Consider the following 14,997-nt stretch of genomic DNA (forward strand, 5'->3'; position numbering starts at 1 on the left):
GTACACCATTAAAAGTAACAACAAAATAAAACATAAAATGAAAGATTTTTTTTTTTATATCACTAGGTCAGCAAACAAGCGTACGGCTCACCTGATGGTAAGAGATTATCTCCCCAGGAGCTCTGGTCACCTTACTCACCAACAGGAACACAATACTGCTTGAAAACAGTATTATTTAGCTGTGATCTTCTGTAAGGTCGAGGTACTACCCCAGTCGGGCTGCTCCAGATTTTGAGCAGGAAATTCCTGCTGTGCCCTACCTCAGTTAAATGATGATGTTAAGATGTACAAAGGCGGTCTTATCGCTGAAAGAGCGATCTCTTCCAGACAACCTTTGGTTACATTACAGGACATAGTTGATGTGGTAAAAATTTTGAGCAAAATTAGATTTTATGATAAAAAAAGAAATAACTAATATCTACATGCCCTTAATTATTCTTTTTCACGTCTTTTGCTGTAAGTTCTCTTCGAATGATCGCTCTTTTAGCGATAATACCGCTTTTTGTAATTTTCCAAAACCTCTATCCCATCTTTAGATGGCCCACTACCCTCAACCGGCGACGCTGGAAGCGGCCCTGCCGCTGCTCGTGCGGCCTGACCCTCGTCTCCGGCAGCAGCTAGGCGAGAGGCTACTGGCCCTCGTCCGTCGAGAGGAGATAACCCACGAGATCGTCGGACCTCTGCTGGATGCTCTCGTTACCTGGCTAAATGGGGGAAATTTTAAGGTAAGGACAATTCATTGTAGAGTTCATTCAATTCATTATTCAAGGTCGCTGGTTGTATGTCCGATTTGTAGGACAAATTTTAGGTGCCCTTAGCGAAATATGTTACAATGTTAAATGTTATGTTGATGAGCGCGTCCGATATTAAGAACGGTAAAATATGGGTTTTGGTCTTCGACTTTCCTTATACACCACCGCGCCTGGATCGTTACCACGATAAACCTGGATTGGTATTTGGTCTTCGACTTTCTTTGATAGGCCACTGCTATAAGTGGTTAACTAGTTTGGTATGATGTGGCTAGTATAATTATTAGTTTACTAGCTATTGCCCGCGACTTCGTCCGCGTGAATAGATATTTGAAAAAAAAAAACCCGATTTTGAAACATTCTTCATTAGTGCTCCGCTCCTATTGACCTTAGCGTGATAATATAGCCCATAGCCTTCCTCGATATGCTATAGCTATGTAACACTGAAAGAATTTTTCAAATGGGACCAGTAGTTCCTGAGATTAGCGCGTTCAAACAAACAAACTCTTCAGCTTTATAATCTATACATATAATAAAATGATAGGAAAGTCAAAACTATAGGTACATTGAATATTTTTTTTAAAGAATACTGATCGGTGTGATCTACAATCGATACCGAAGCCAAAAATATACTTTTTAGAATTTTTGTCTGTCCGTTTGTCTGTATGTATGTCCGGGATATACTCAAAAAGTACTGCATGGATTTACTTCAAATTTGGCACGAATATTATTAAGAAGTCGGGTCAACATATAGGCTACATATTATCACGCTATCACCTACCGGGAACGAGCAGTGAACCTTTATTTCTTCAATGCACTCTGTAACTACGTGTAATCTAACGACGCATATTTGAATGTTGTTATTATGTTAATATCGTAAGAGGCGACTAAGGGATAACACAGTTCCGCTACCACCTTGGAACTTAAAAAGCCGACCGATGGCGGGATAACCATCCAACTACTGGCTTTGAAATACACAGGCCGAAGACGGGCAGCAGCGTCTTCGGTGCGACAAGCCAGTACTGCGGTTACCAACCCGCCTGCCCAGCGTGGTGACTATGGGCAAAACACATGAGTTCACGTTATTTTTGGCGTAAACTTGTGGAGGCCTATGTCCAGCAGTGGACGGTATAGGCTGTAATGATGTTAATAACCATGCTATAAGCTAGCTTCATATTATAAATAAAGACATTCTGTTGTATATTTAGTATCACCATTGCACCCGTGCGAAGCCGGGGCGGGTCGCTAGTATTAGTATAGATGAGGTACAGCAGGAAATATTCTTTTTTTTAAATACAACTAGGTCGGCAAACAAGCTTATTGCTCACCTGATGGTAAGCGATTACCGTAGCTTATAGACGTCTGCAACACCAGAAGCATCGCAAGCGCGTTGCCGACTCTACTTCTCTACTCTTCTACCCTCCCCAGGAGATCTCTACCTTACTCCCAACAGTAATACAATACTTCAGAGCAGTATCATGTAGCTGTGATCTTCTGTAAGGTTGAGGTACTTCCCCAGTGGGGCTGTTCCAGATTCGAAGATTTCTTGCTGTTCCCTACCTCAGTAAACCTGGATTAGTGTTTGGTCTTCGACTTTCGTTGGTAGGTGTCTGTATAAGTTGTTACTTAGTGAGATTCTTTGAAAGTCTTGTTTTGTAGTTAGTACCTAAATAGCCATAATTGTGTTTGTTCGCAAACGAACAAAAAACAACTTTTTTTTTAAATACTAGGCTTGCGTTTGACCACTATTTCACCTGATGATAAGTGAAAATGCGGTCTAGGATAGAGCACGCTTACATAGAAGTAACCTTTTCACTCGCGACTTAAAGATCCCCAGGTCATAGCTTTCGGGGAACACAGACGCTGATCTGTGTTTGCTGTCTGTCTCTTTTATTCTGTATTGATTAAAGTCTATTTAACCATAAAATTCCAATTAATTTATGCGATTTAGTGAACCTAAAAGTTTGTTAATTGAAATGAAAGACACCCTAATAGCCTGTTTTACTTCCTGTTGTTAAAGTAAATTCGTAACTTATTCATAGGATAAATTTTCCCATGAAAAATGTTTTCCGGAATTCAATTACATCGACGAGTAATACGACGTAGGTAAGGAATAAAACAGTCAATGTTATACGCATTATTAGCTGATCCAGCAAACGGTGTTTTGCCATATATGTATATTATTAACTCCCCTTAATCCCCCATGTAACTTAGGAGTATGGAAGATAGATGTTGGCCGATTCTCAGACCTACCAGATATGCACACAAAATTTCATAAAAATCGGTCCGGCCGCTTCTGGGGAGTTCGGCAATAAATACCGCGAAACGAGAACTTTATCTATTAGAAGATTAGGGATAACTCAAAAATAAATCAATATCAAATTAAAATAGGACTAAGTTACATGACAAGCGTGATTTTGTCTGAGCGTTTGTTTGTTTATTTTTTTTTATATTAATTCACAGCATCCATGGGGTCTTAGTTGCCCATGCCATTTGTACTGCATACTACATAATATTGTTTTATTTTATTGGCGTGCGTTTTTACAATAGTTTAACTTCAGACCAGCAGTTCTGAAACTGTCTAGAATCGCTAGGATGGTCCGACAGTGACAGCTTTTTGCTGTTATACATATATTAAATACGAGTATATACAATGCTGTGGTTACGGCACTAAAGAATTTAGCCACCCCCTCTCTTCCCGTGGGTGTCATAAGAGGCGACTAAGGGATAACACAGTTCAACTACCACCTTGGAACTTAAAAAGCCGACCGATGTCGGGATAATCATTCAACTGCTGGCTTTGAAATACACAGGTTGAAGACGGGCAGCAGCGTCTTCGGTGCGACAAAGCCAGCCCTGCGGTCACCAACCCGAATGTGATGAAATATATACAATACATATTACATGTTTGTTTGTTCGTTTTTAATGGTTTCGGACCTTCGACACACAAGTTAATCCCACTTGGGGTTATTTAGTGTAAAGCTTGTTTATTAATTTCAAAAACAGTGAAATAAAAAATTGAACGGAAAGATAACTGTATCTTTTATTCATCATTACAGCCTATACAGTCCACTGCTGGACATAGGCCTCCACAAGTTTACGCCAAAAATAACGTGAACTCATGTGTTTTGCCCATAGTCACCACGCTGGGCAGGCGGGTATCTTTTATTGTTCAATAGCAATTGAGATGTTAAAATTTTATTCAATGTGTACAAGTTAGTCCTCATTAGCGGATGACCGACCTGAACGTCTAAAACAGGGATGTCAAAGATACGGCCCGCGATCGCAATGTTTCACAGAAAGAAGTATCATGACTTCCTTCACTCGATTCCTCTAAGGAAGTTTTAAAATGTGCACACTGCATTCTTTTATTTATTTGAATCTGGCCCGCCTACACATTCTAAATTTAATATATGGTCCCCTGCAATATTGAGTTTGACGCCCCTGGTCTAGAACATTCGTCCGCGGCGATCAAACACTCAATACAACCGAATAATCTCCGCGATGTATCATACACACTCTGATTGTGCGTCTCGCTTCATCGCGCCGCGGCTTATTCTGAACGTTACATTTTTACTTAGTAAATCTCTAGCCAATGGTAGCTTCAAATTAATCATTAATCATTTATTAAAGAATAGATATGTCCGGCGGTTTCACTCACGTTAATTTGAAGAAAAACGGTTTTAAAAATCTTTTAGTCTTCCTCGGCAAATGGACTATCGGATATCCAGTATAAAACGAAAGTGACTGAAAAAAGCGCGTTGAAAGAAACAAACTCTTCAGCTTATATTAACTAAAATAGGAGGACCTTTTTTGAAGTCAAGTTATATATAAATATATATAGCTGACCTGGCGAACTTCGTATCACCTTATTTTTTTCTGAAATATGATAATAACATAATATATCAAAATAAAATATAGCCTATCTTTTAAGTTGGATCAAACTGCACACGGTGTGCAAATTTGATTAAAATCGGTTAAGTAGTTTAGGAGTCCATTGAGGACAAACATTGTGACACGAGATTTATATATATTAAGATAAGATATAATGTGTGTTTGCGGATAACTTCGTCGTTTATGAACCGATTTTGCTGATTCTTTTTTTTTTTTGTTGGAAAGGAAATATCCGAAGGATAGTACCATGATAAGGAAACCAGGATCTGATTATGGCATCCCTGTTAAATAGTGGGGAACCTTCGAAAATCGTAGTGGCGACTAGTGCGTTTGTTAATTTTGTTTCGTCTACTTACGTTGTGTTAGTTGTCGATGTAATTGAAGTCGGTTTTATTTTCGGGTGCGAGCGAACACAATTATTTAAATTATAAGTTTTAACATTATTATTAAGGTTCTGTTGTCAAAAACTATCTAATATATAAAATTCTCGTGTGCGGTGTTTGTAGTTCAACTCCTCCGGAACAGCTTGACCGATTCTCATGAAATTTTGCATATTGGGTAGGTCTGAACAACATCTATTTTTCATCCCCCTAAATGTTAAGGGTAGTCCACGCCTAATTTTTTTTTAATTTTTAGATAAATTATTTATTTTTTATTTTATTATGACTCGCCGTTGAAAAATACATACAACCCTAAATTTTCACCCTTCTACCGCCAACCCTATTTTTAAATAGCGTTTAGCGGCAAGACAACGTTTGCCGAGTCAGCTAGTACTTTTATAATAATAAACAAACAGTATCTATAAGCTATAAGTTTGCGAAATTTTATACTCCTCCGTCCACGCCATTTTCGTAAAACATACATACATATAACCAAGCCTCTTTCCCGTAGGGGTAGGCAGAGACCACTTCTTTCCACTTGCTACGATCGCTACATACTTCCTTCGCTTCGTCCACTTTCATTATTCGTTTCATACATGCTCTTCGGTTAAGGGTACTCTTGACCTGGCCTTTTTCGTAAAAGGGGGTACAAAAGTTTTTGCTTCACGTATCAATATATAGATAAGTAGGTATTTGATCAGAATAAGTCTGTCTCGTTCATCTCTTGGTTATTAGTGTTCAGCTGAGCGTTGTTGCTTTGAAGATTGTTTTAAGAAGCTCAGTTGTAAGAGTGCCGTGTGTCGACTGGGATACGAAAAATTATTAAGTATTACGTATATTTAGTTAAATTGTGAGTTTTTGATAATTATATATATATAATTGTGTACATCGTTATGTAAACGAATTTCCGTAAGTCAATGCAATGATTTCTTAGCATTGTTATTTGATGACGCCGCGTTGGCGCAGTGGTCACAGCCATGGATTGTACCTGTTGCGCTGGCGGTTGCGGGTTTGATCCCCGCACATGACAAACATTTGCACAGGCGTTTGCCGAGGTCTGGGTGTTTGTGCAGTCCTAGTGGCTCTCCCCACCGTGCCTCGGAGAGCACGTTAAGCCGTTGGTCTCGGTTGTTATGTACACCTGATAGCGATCGTTACTAATAGTAGGGAATATATCCGCCAACGCGCATTGGAGCAGCGTGGTGGATTAAGCTGTGATCCTTCTCCTACATGGGGAAAGAGGTCTATGCCCAGTAGTGGTATATAACAGGCTGAAGCGATTATTTGATGTATAAGTCCTTAAAAATGTTACTTTTCATAAAGACGTCTGTACGGAAATAAATTTATACTAAATCTCTATATATAAAATTAAATGTTTGTCTGTATGTCCTTTATAGAATCGTAAACTTTGCATTTGATCGTGTCATGATATTCAGCAAAGTGTTGTGCATGAGCCCACAAAGGTTTCTGAGATGGTACAACCAAAAAAAAAAAAAAAAGCGCTCAGGGTACAGCCAGTAATATATATTATTTGATGCGTAGTTTTAGAGATACGGGAAGATGAATATTAACGTCGGTTACAGCTCCGCTGGGCGGAAATTATTGTTGTCGAATAACTGGAAAATTACAGTAAAAAAGTTTGCTGTAAAGGCGTTTGATACTCTGTAAAAAAACTATAAATACTGGCCCTAGTTATAGGCTTTTCTAGTTTTTTGTAAGTAAAGACTTTGCCAGAAAAACACACGAGTTCACGTTATTTTTGGCGTAAACTTGTGGAGGCCTATGTCCAGCAGTGGACTGTATAGGATGTATAATGTAAGGACTTTGCCATAGGATTTTGTGTCACTGGAAGTCGTTGATATCAGATTGTTTTGTATCATAAGGTTTGGCGATCGCGCTGAAGCGTGGGCTTGCTCCCCGCTTATAGGAAACATTTGCGTAGGTCACATAGATGTTCGACTTTGTGCTTGTGTATTGTGTGTGTGTGTGTTTTCTGTGAAGACTGTTTAGTGTGTGACTATTTATACTATCAAAATATAATAAGAGGTATATCAAAGCTTAGTTACAATTAATTCTTCTAGCAGCAGTGGTGTAGCGGGGGGGGGGGGGGGGGGCAAGAAAGCGGCATCATGCCCCGGGCGCTATGCTCGAAGGGACGCCAAATGGTCCGCAAAACAAAAAAAATGCTGGACATATATGGTTTTTGAATGGGGGGGGGGGAGGGGGCTATAGTATTGTACCCCGGGTGCAAGTTAGCTCGCTACGTCACTGGCTACCAGGGTACAAGTTCTTGGTACAGAATTTGCGGCGTTGCTATCAGTCAAACTACTTCTTTACTATTATTAAAAATGCGAAAGTGACTCTGACTGAAACCTACCTTTAAAACCTACCTTTTTGACCTTTTGTCGATCATCAGATCACCTAGGGTTGTTAAAGGTGATGAAAGATTTTCCGAAGTTTGTCATTATCGGAGGTAAAGTCGAGAAATTGTGAATTGAAATGAATCATCCTTGATAAGTCGTATCGTAAAAAATAAATAACGTAAAAATTAAGCGATGCCAAAAATAACTGTTTTATTCGGACAAAGTCGCGGGCAAATGCTAGTCATATAGTATAAATGTATTTGTGATGTTTCAAAGGTTATCTGGAAGAAATTTTTCTTTTACCGATAAGGTCGCCTTTGTACGCTTATTTATCCTTTATTATTGTGTGTGTTTGTATTTTAATGTATAATAAATAAATAAATGTCCCAGGTGGCTCAGAGCGGACTGGAGGTGATAAGTGCGCTCTCGGAGCGTATGGGTCACGAGTTTTCACACTACGTGCCAAATGTGTTACCCCATATTATTGACAGGTAAGTGATAACTAACTACTAGGTAAATATGTTTTATTAGAATTTAATGATTTATAGTCGATGTACTTTTTGTTTGGAATGTAAATTCTGCTGCGAAGAACCCGCAAGTAATTCAACAGATTCTTATAGATAATTGAAAGCAATTATCTACCTATCCTAGTTATTGATAGAGGAAGTGAAGTCATCTTTATAGGCATGAGGCGCAGTGAGTCAACGGGATAGGCCATTGTCTACGAACGACGTTTTATATATAAATGTTAATAATGGACAGAGGAATGATTGGTTATCATTTTGAAATTTGTATCAGATAATTAGATCGTATTAGTACCAGATTGCTGTGCTGTGTGGCTACGGCACTAAAGAATTTAGCCACCCCCTCTCTTCCCGTGGTTGTCGTAAGAGGCGACTAAGGGATAACAAGGTTCCATAACCATCTTGGAACTTAAGAAGCCGACCGATGGCGGGATAACCATCCAACTGCTGGCTTTGAAATATACAGGCCGAAGACGGGCAGCAGCGTCTTCGGTGCGACAAAGCCAATACTGCGGTCACCAACCCGCCTGCCCAGCGTGGTGACTATGGGCAAAACACATGAGTTCACGTTATTTTTGGCGTAAACTTGTGGAGGCCTATGTCCAGCAGTGGACTGTATAGGCTGTAATTATAGTACCAGATTTTTCGATTGGGTTTTGTCCACCATGTTTCGAGTAGCACGCAACGGTTTAGGGCAGTGTTTTGGAAGCCCTAACCCTTCTTCTATATAGAGAAAAAGTTTAGGGACTTATTTCATTTAACGGAATATTGATGGCAAACATGCTTACGATCCGTCTTATGGTAAGCGAATACCGGAGTCTAAGGGTGCCTGTCATATCGGAGGAATTGCAAGTGCTTTGCCAACACTACCCCTAGCCCTACACGGGGAAAGAGGCCTATGCCCAACAGTGGGATATCACAGGCTAAGTAACGTATGTAATACCGAGGACTGTTGCCACAGACTAGCGGACACGAAGGAGGGCGTGCGCGTGGCGGCGCGCGCGTGCCTGTGCGCGCTCGGCGACAGTCGCGCCGCGGCGCCGCGGGCGCTGCTCGCGCGCCTCACGCCCGCGCTGCAGCACAAGGCGGCGCACGCGCGCGAGGAGGCGCTGCGCTGCATCGCCGCGCTGCTGCACTCGTGAGTACACACACACACGCGCGTGCCTGTGCGCGCTCGGTGACAGTCGCGCCGCGGTGCCGCGGGCGCTGCTCGCGCGCGGTGTGAGTACACACGCACACACAGCCGTGCACACCCACGCACGCAAACTTGACCGGAGCTACGAAACGTTCGATGATAAACACACACATCACACAAGTAAAGACGGCATCGCTTATACAAATTGACGTAGGCGAACAAACATAAGTACTCTAGCTCGTTTACGAGTATGTCTAAACATTGTAAACTTTCGCAGACTCTTGCATTAAAAACAAAACGCAACTTAATTTTGGTTAATACATGGTATCTAAGATTTTTATTTTTGTGTTACCCACATTAGGAATTCTAAACATTTTTGAATATCATATCAAAAATTGACCGCTCCAGCGGGGTTCGAACCCGCGTCTCCGACACGGCCAGTCGGAGACGCGGGTTCGAACCCCGCTGGAGCGGTCAATTTTTGATATGATATTCAAAAATGTTTAATACATGGTATTTCCTACGTTTTTTCAGGCATGGAGCAGCAGAGTTGCAATTGAGAGCAGCGGTACCCAGTTTGGCGGCTCTCGTCGCCGACCCCAACGGGGCGGTGAGAGACGCTGCAGTGCAGCTGCTGGTCGACGTTTACAGACACGTTGGTGAGTGGACGATAGTGGTTCTGCTAAATTTCTACTTCAATTTGAAAAATGTTTGGATGTTTTCCTTACATTTAGTGTCGTACAACCAGTACCTGTAGCGATAGCGAACGCAGCCTTACGCTGTCCCCCTGAACGCAGCCAAAAGTGTTGTCCTTGATATATAAAATAACGCTCAACGCTACACAGAGACAGAGACACTACAATTAGCTCATAACTAGATAATATATTTGTACACTAATAAAATATAGTGATAAAAGTAATGGTATTTTATTTTAAATAAATCACAACAATACACCTTACAATACAACTTATTTACCTTTTCTCTGAAGCCTATAAAGATCCGAAACCTCGCTCATTCGTGCAGCTGGCAGCTACCCTGCTTTCTGATCTAGAGTTGTAAGTTGAAACTCCTCCGGTATGAATGTATTTTACGTCTAGATTTTTTTGAAAAAATGTATTTCAGGCAACTGCTAGCCTCAAACAAATATTACCTTGAAGGCTTGCATACTGACAGAACAAAAAATGATCACTGTATGTAATTAAATTCGCAGGTGAACGTCTACGACAGGACCTAAAGAAGAAGGAGCTGGTCGCGGCGCCTAAGCTGGCCGTGCTCGAGCAGAAGTTTGATGAGGCGCGCGAGGCCGGTCTGTTGCTGCCCTCTGGTGAGTACTTGTGCTATAGTTAGGGATTAATGTGAAGTTAGGGTAATTTCTATGGCTTTGCTTGTGATTGCGATAGCCTCTTACCATCAGGTGAATCGTACTCGCTTCACACTCAGCGGCCTCCACTTTGATTTACTCTTGTGTCCTGACACAGTGCACATGCCCAGAAACATACAATAAACGAAATACAAACGCAAACATCTGTATGGTCAGTACAAATGTATGCCATGTGCGTGTATCGAGCCCGTAGCAGTCGCAATCCAGCGCTGTGACTTGCGCCAACGTTTTGACGTCGTCGTTGGCCATCATAGTAAAGCCGGGTCCGGCTCGAAGGACCAAAAAGATGTATGCGCCTAAATTGCCACTGCTCACATAAAATAATAGAAAATGGAAACGTAAAGATATATTTGCTAAAGTCTAAAAAGTCAAAAAGACATCCAATTTGGTATCATCCCTTATAAGTTATCTGCGCACTTACATTTCGGCTACTCATTTTATTTACACAGATAAATAATAAAAGATTATTACTATCAACAGCAACACAAGGAACAGACGAAGCGGATTTCGTGTCCAGAACTGTTAAACGAACGATGACAATTCCCACGTCTGCTAAGAGTAGAGACGGGGATAGCAGCGGAGCCTCCACGCCAGGTCAGTGAAGCTTATTAATATAGAAGTCATTCACGCTTTAGTACATTTTTGATTTTTGAAATAAATCTTCTAAAGTTAACTAATAAAGAAACAAACAAAAATGTATGTAATAGTAATTATTAATTTAAACAACAATTTTAGAATCATAACTAACTCGACGGTAAACATATTTCGAAATCCTTATAATTGGATGATGTTATGCAAATGTTACGCAAGAATAATTTGTCGTTTATTTATTTCAACTAGTTAATGAAAGCAAACTATTTGAAGATCTATCAATAGTAAAATCGATTAGTTTTCATTCTGTGTATAATTATGACTTGTTGGACCTGCATAATAACATACATTTCGTATCTATGGCATATAATGATAACTAACGCATATTTTTCTCTCTTCCACCATGCGCATTCTGGATCACCTGCGTCGCTGGTAACTCATACACTGACTCACAATTATTGTTAATCTTTCTGTCATTGCATCCTCAAATTATCATAATGGACATTTGAATTACAAAACTTAAAAAATAAATAAATATCAATACTTAATTTTAATTGAAAACACACAATCACGAACATATTTATCCATACAATCATACATCACACGTTCATTTTTGAATGGGCTAATGCTCTGAACAAATCATAATTATTGACCCATTGTGCATTCTTTATTTTTCCATATACAACCTTGGATCGGACATCCACAATATCTTTCATTTAATATCACATAATATTACATTAATGGTCTAATCATCACCCACATGACACAAACGCACATAAATGTACCACACACACAACACACGCACGCGAGTACGCACGCACCGTCTGTATTTGACATCCACAATATCTTTGATTATATATTACATAATATAACATCAATTGTCTTGTCATCGCCCACACTTAAACACAAACGCACAAAAATATAACCCCCCCCCCCCCCCCACCACCATACACACCCGCACGCATGTACGAACGCGCACGCACGTACGCACGTCATCGGTACGCAGCGTGTGAGCCTCCAAAGCGCGCTGTGGGGGGACTGTACAGCCTACCTTCAGCTAGTAGGAAGCCGCCACCTCCAACTAAGATGACCAGCTCTGCTAGCGGTACGGACCAACGCTTACTTACTGATGCTACAGATCACTTAAGAAATATCATTTCATAAATAACAGTTTTAAGATTGCTTTTGTCTTTTTACGAAAAAAAAAATTGTCATCATTTCCGAGATATTGTTGACATTTTATGTATTCTTTTCGTGTGACATATTGGTTTTGGTAATTATTAAATATTAATATAAGAGAAATATCTGATTTGAAAGACATTTTTGTATATTTCTTAAAAAAAAAAAATGATAGATTTTCCAGAATTTTTCTTTATAGTAATTTTGTTATTTTCAAAGAAATTAATCATGAGACAATCAAACGTTTTTAATTCATGTCATGTCCCCGTTCGAAATGAGTGCTCAGTTATCAATTTATCAATAAAATGCAACATAAGTTCAAAATAAGAAATATTTTTGGACCCAAACTTTACGAAGAAACTACTTGAATTGCACATACTAAAATTAAGATCTACCGATAAAAAGTCCTCAGGAGACATTTTTTTTTTAATTTAGAATTTAGAGCCCATGGATATTACCACGTTCTCGAGATCATGTATTATAGCACCACAGGCGATTTTTTATTTGAACTGCAAATCGACAGTCCCGTGACTGCCTTACGGGATATTGAAAATAATGCCCTCATTTCCAGTATCGGGGGGAGGGGGCGTGGGCGGGGAGGCCGGGGCGGTGTCCAGCGAGGCGTTCGAGGCGGCCTTCGCGTCCACGGCGCCGGCGGCCGTGTACGGGGCGCGCGGCCTGGACGACCTGTGCCGCCACGCCGCCGCGCTGCTGGGCGACCGCGCCGCCGACTGGGAGAAGCGGGTCGACGCGGTGAGTGGGGGGGGGCTGGGTAGTACTGCTCTCGAGTGGTGTGTTCCTGTGGCGAGTGAGGGGACCAGAGCTCCTGGGGGGGTTGGGGGTAGGGTCGGCAATGCGCTTGCGATGCTTGTAGTATTGCTAGCGTCTATAAATTGCGGTAACCGCTTACCATCAGGTGAGCCGTACGCTTGTTTGTCACCTAACATCTCCCCGGAAACCTCATCTACGCAACCGCGACCACTCTGACAAAAGCAAAAAACGTCGTATTCTATAAATAACCAAATGCAATAAATCTTATGTATGTGTATACACTTTCAGTTGAAGAAGATCCGCTCGCTGTTGACGGCGAACGCTCACGTCCAGTACCCGGCAGAGTTTTCAGCGCACCTCAAGGACCTATCCGTGCCCTTTCTGGTCGTCATCAAGGATCTTCGGAGTCAGGTGAGTAAAAATATTTTATAGGCTTATAACCTTCCTCGATAAATGGACTATCCAACTCAAAAAAAAAGTTTATATTTGAGACACTAGTTTCTGAGATTAGTGCTTTCAAATAAACAAACTCCCCAGCTTTATAACATTAGTATAGATATAGAACAAAGGTAACTGTCTTTTATATATAAAAATGTTTGTCTGTATATCCTTTATAGAATCGTAAACTATGCGTTTGATTGTGTCATGATCTTCAGCAAAGTTTTGTGCATGAACCCTCAAAGGTTTCTGAGTTGGTACGACCAAAAAAAAAAAAACGTAGCAACGCGTTCAGGGTACAGCCAGTACTTTATATATTATGACTCAAAACAGCAAGTTGTTTAATGAAATAAAAATATAAATTTCCAGGTGGTCCGCGAAGCATGCATAACCATAGCCCACATGGCGAAGGTGCTGAAGAATAAACTGGAGCAGTTCAGTCTCTACATCTTGCAAGAGCTCATCAACCTCATACAGAACGCTGCTAAGGTATATTCATCTCAAATTTTTCTATATATTAATACGTGAAGCAAAGACTTTGTACCTTTTACGAAAATTGCGCGGACGGAGGAGTATGAAATTTCACACACTTAGTTTATATAGAGAAGGAGTGAGGAATGCTAATATTAAATAAACAAAAACATTACACACACTACCCGGTATTTGACACACACACACACAGACACACACACACACACACACACACACACACACACACACACACACGAACACACACGCACGCACGCACGTACACGCGCACGCACGCACGCACGCACGCACGCACGCGCGCACGCACGCACGCACGCACGCACGCACGCACGCACGCACGCACGCACGCACGCACGCACGCACGCACGCAAACACGCAAACACGCAAACACGCACACACGCACACACACACACACACACACACACACACACACACACACACACACACACACACACACACACACACACGCGCGCGCGCGCGCTCACGCATATATACTCTTTTTTTTATTACAGAAGTATAGTCTTTGATCACAGAACCTTAATAATGATCAAATTTATAATTTACATTAATTATGGTCGAATTTCGACCACTCGGTGACCACAAGTTCCAATAGTTGTTACATGTAAGACAGTTTTACCATCAACTTTTAAAATGGTCACTGAGTTGATAAAAATTCAATCGACATCGAAATTTATACCATCCCAGGATCGGAGTTTCCTGACACGCACAAAATGGAAACCTCGAGTGTGAGGAACAAATGTTATTTTTTTGGAAAGAATTGATTTTTATCTTTTTAATTCCTAAGAGAAGACTGATGTAGTGCAACTCGATAAATATATAAAAATCTCAGACCGAACAAGTATCTAGCAAAATTAGAATGCCTTACAAGGCATGGATCCACAACACAAGCCCGATTGCGAGTAACTTTAGTATTTTTTAAACTACAAACAATTTTACGGTCCGCCTGATGGTAAGCGGACACCGTAGCCTATGAATACCTGCAACACCGGAAGTAAGCAAGCTTTGTTCTGGCCACCTCGCTCACCACAGGAACACAACTGCACACTGCTTGAAAGCAGTATTATTTGACTGTGATCTTCTGT

The 14,997-nt window shown here is 40.9% G+C and overlaps 1 protein-coding gene across 1 annotated transcript in view; it reads left to right on the forward strand.

The window, feature by feature from the left end:
* The first annotated feature begins 536 nt into the window (after positions 1 to 536).
* LOC123667806 (CLIP-associating protein) overlaps positions 537 to 14,997 on the forward strand; it is a 40,093-nt gene continuing 25,632 nt past the window's right edge. Inside the window, exons 1-10 of the mRNA XM_045601644.1 lie at positions 537 to 725; positions 7,777 to 7,877; positions 8,872 to 9,048; positions 9,580 to 9,704; positions 10,256 to 10,369; positions 10,907 to 11,020; positions 11,931 to 12,122; positions 12,768 to 12,949; positions 13,256 to 13,378; positions 13,775 to 13,894. Coding sequence (XP_045457600.1) covers positions 537 to 725; positions 7,777 to 7,877; positions 8,872 to 9,048; positions 9,580 to 9,704; positions 10,256 to 10,369; positions 10,907 to 11,020; positions 11,931 to 12,122; positions 12,768 to 12,949; positions 13,256 to 13,378; positions 13,775 to 13,894 — 1,437 coding nt within the window. The remainder of the gene's footprint in view (positions 726 to 7,776; positions 7,878 to 8,871; positions 9,049 to 9,579; positions 9,705 to 10,255; positions 10,370 to 10,906; positions 11,021 to 11,930; positions 12,123 to 12,767; positions 12,950 to 13,255; positions 13,379 to 13,774; positions 13,895 to 14,997) is intronic.

Source organism: Melitaea cinxia, chromosome 29 (genome assembly GCF_905220565.1).
Source record: "Melitaea cinxia chromosome 29, ilMelCinx1.1, whole genome shotgun sequence".
Lineage (NCBI taxonomy): Eukaryota > Metazoa > Arthropoda > Insecta > Lepidoptera > Nymphalidae > Melitaea > Melitaea cinxia.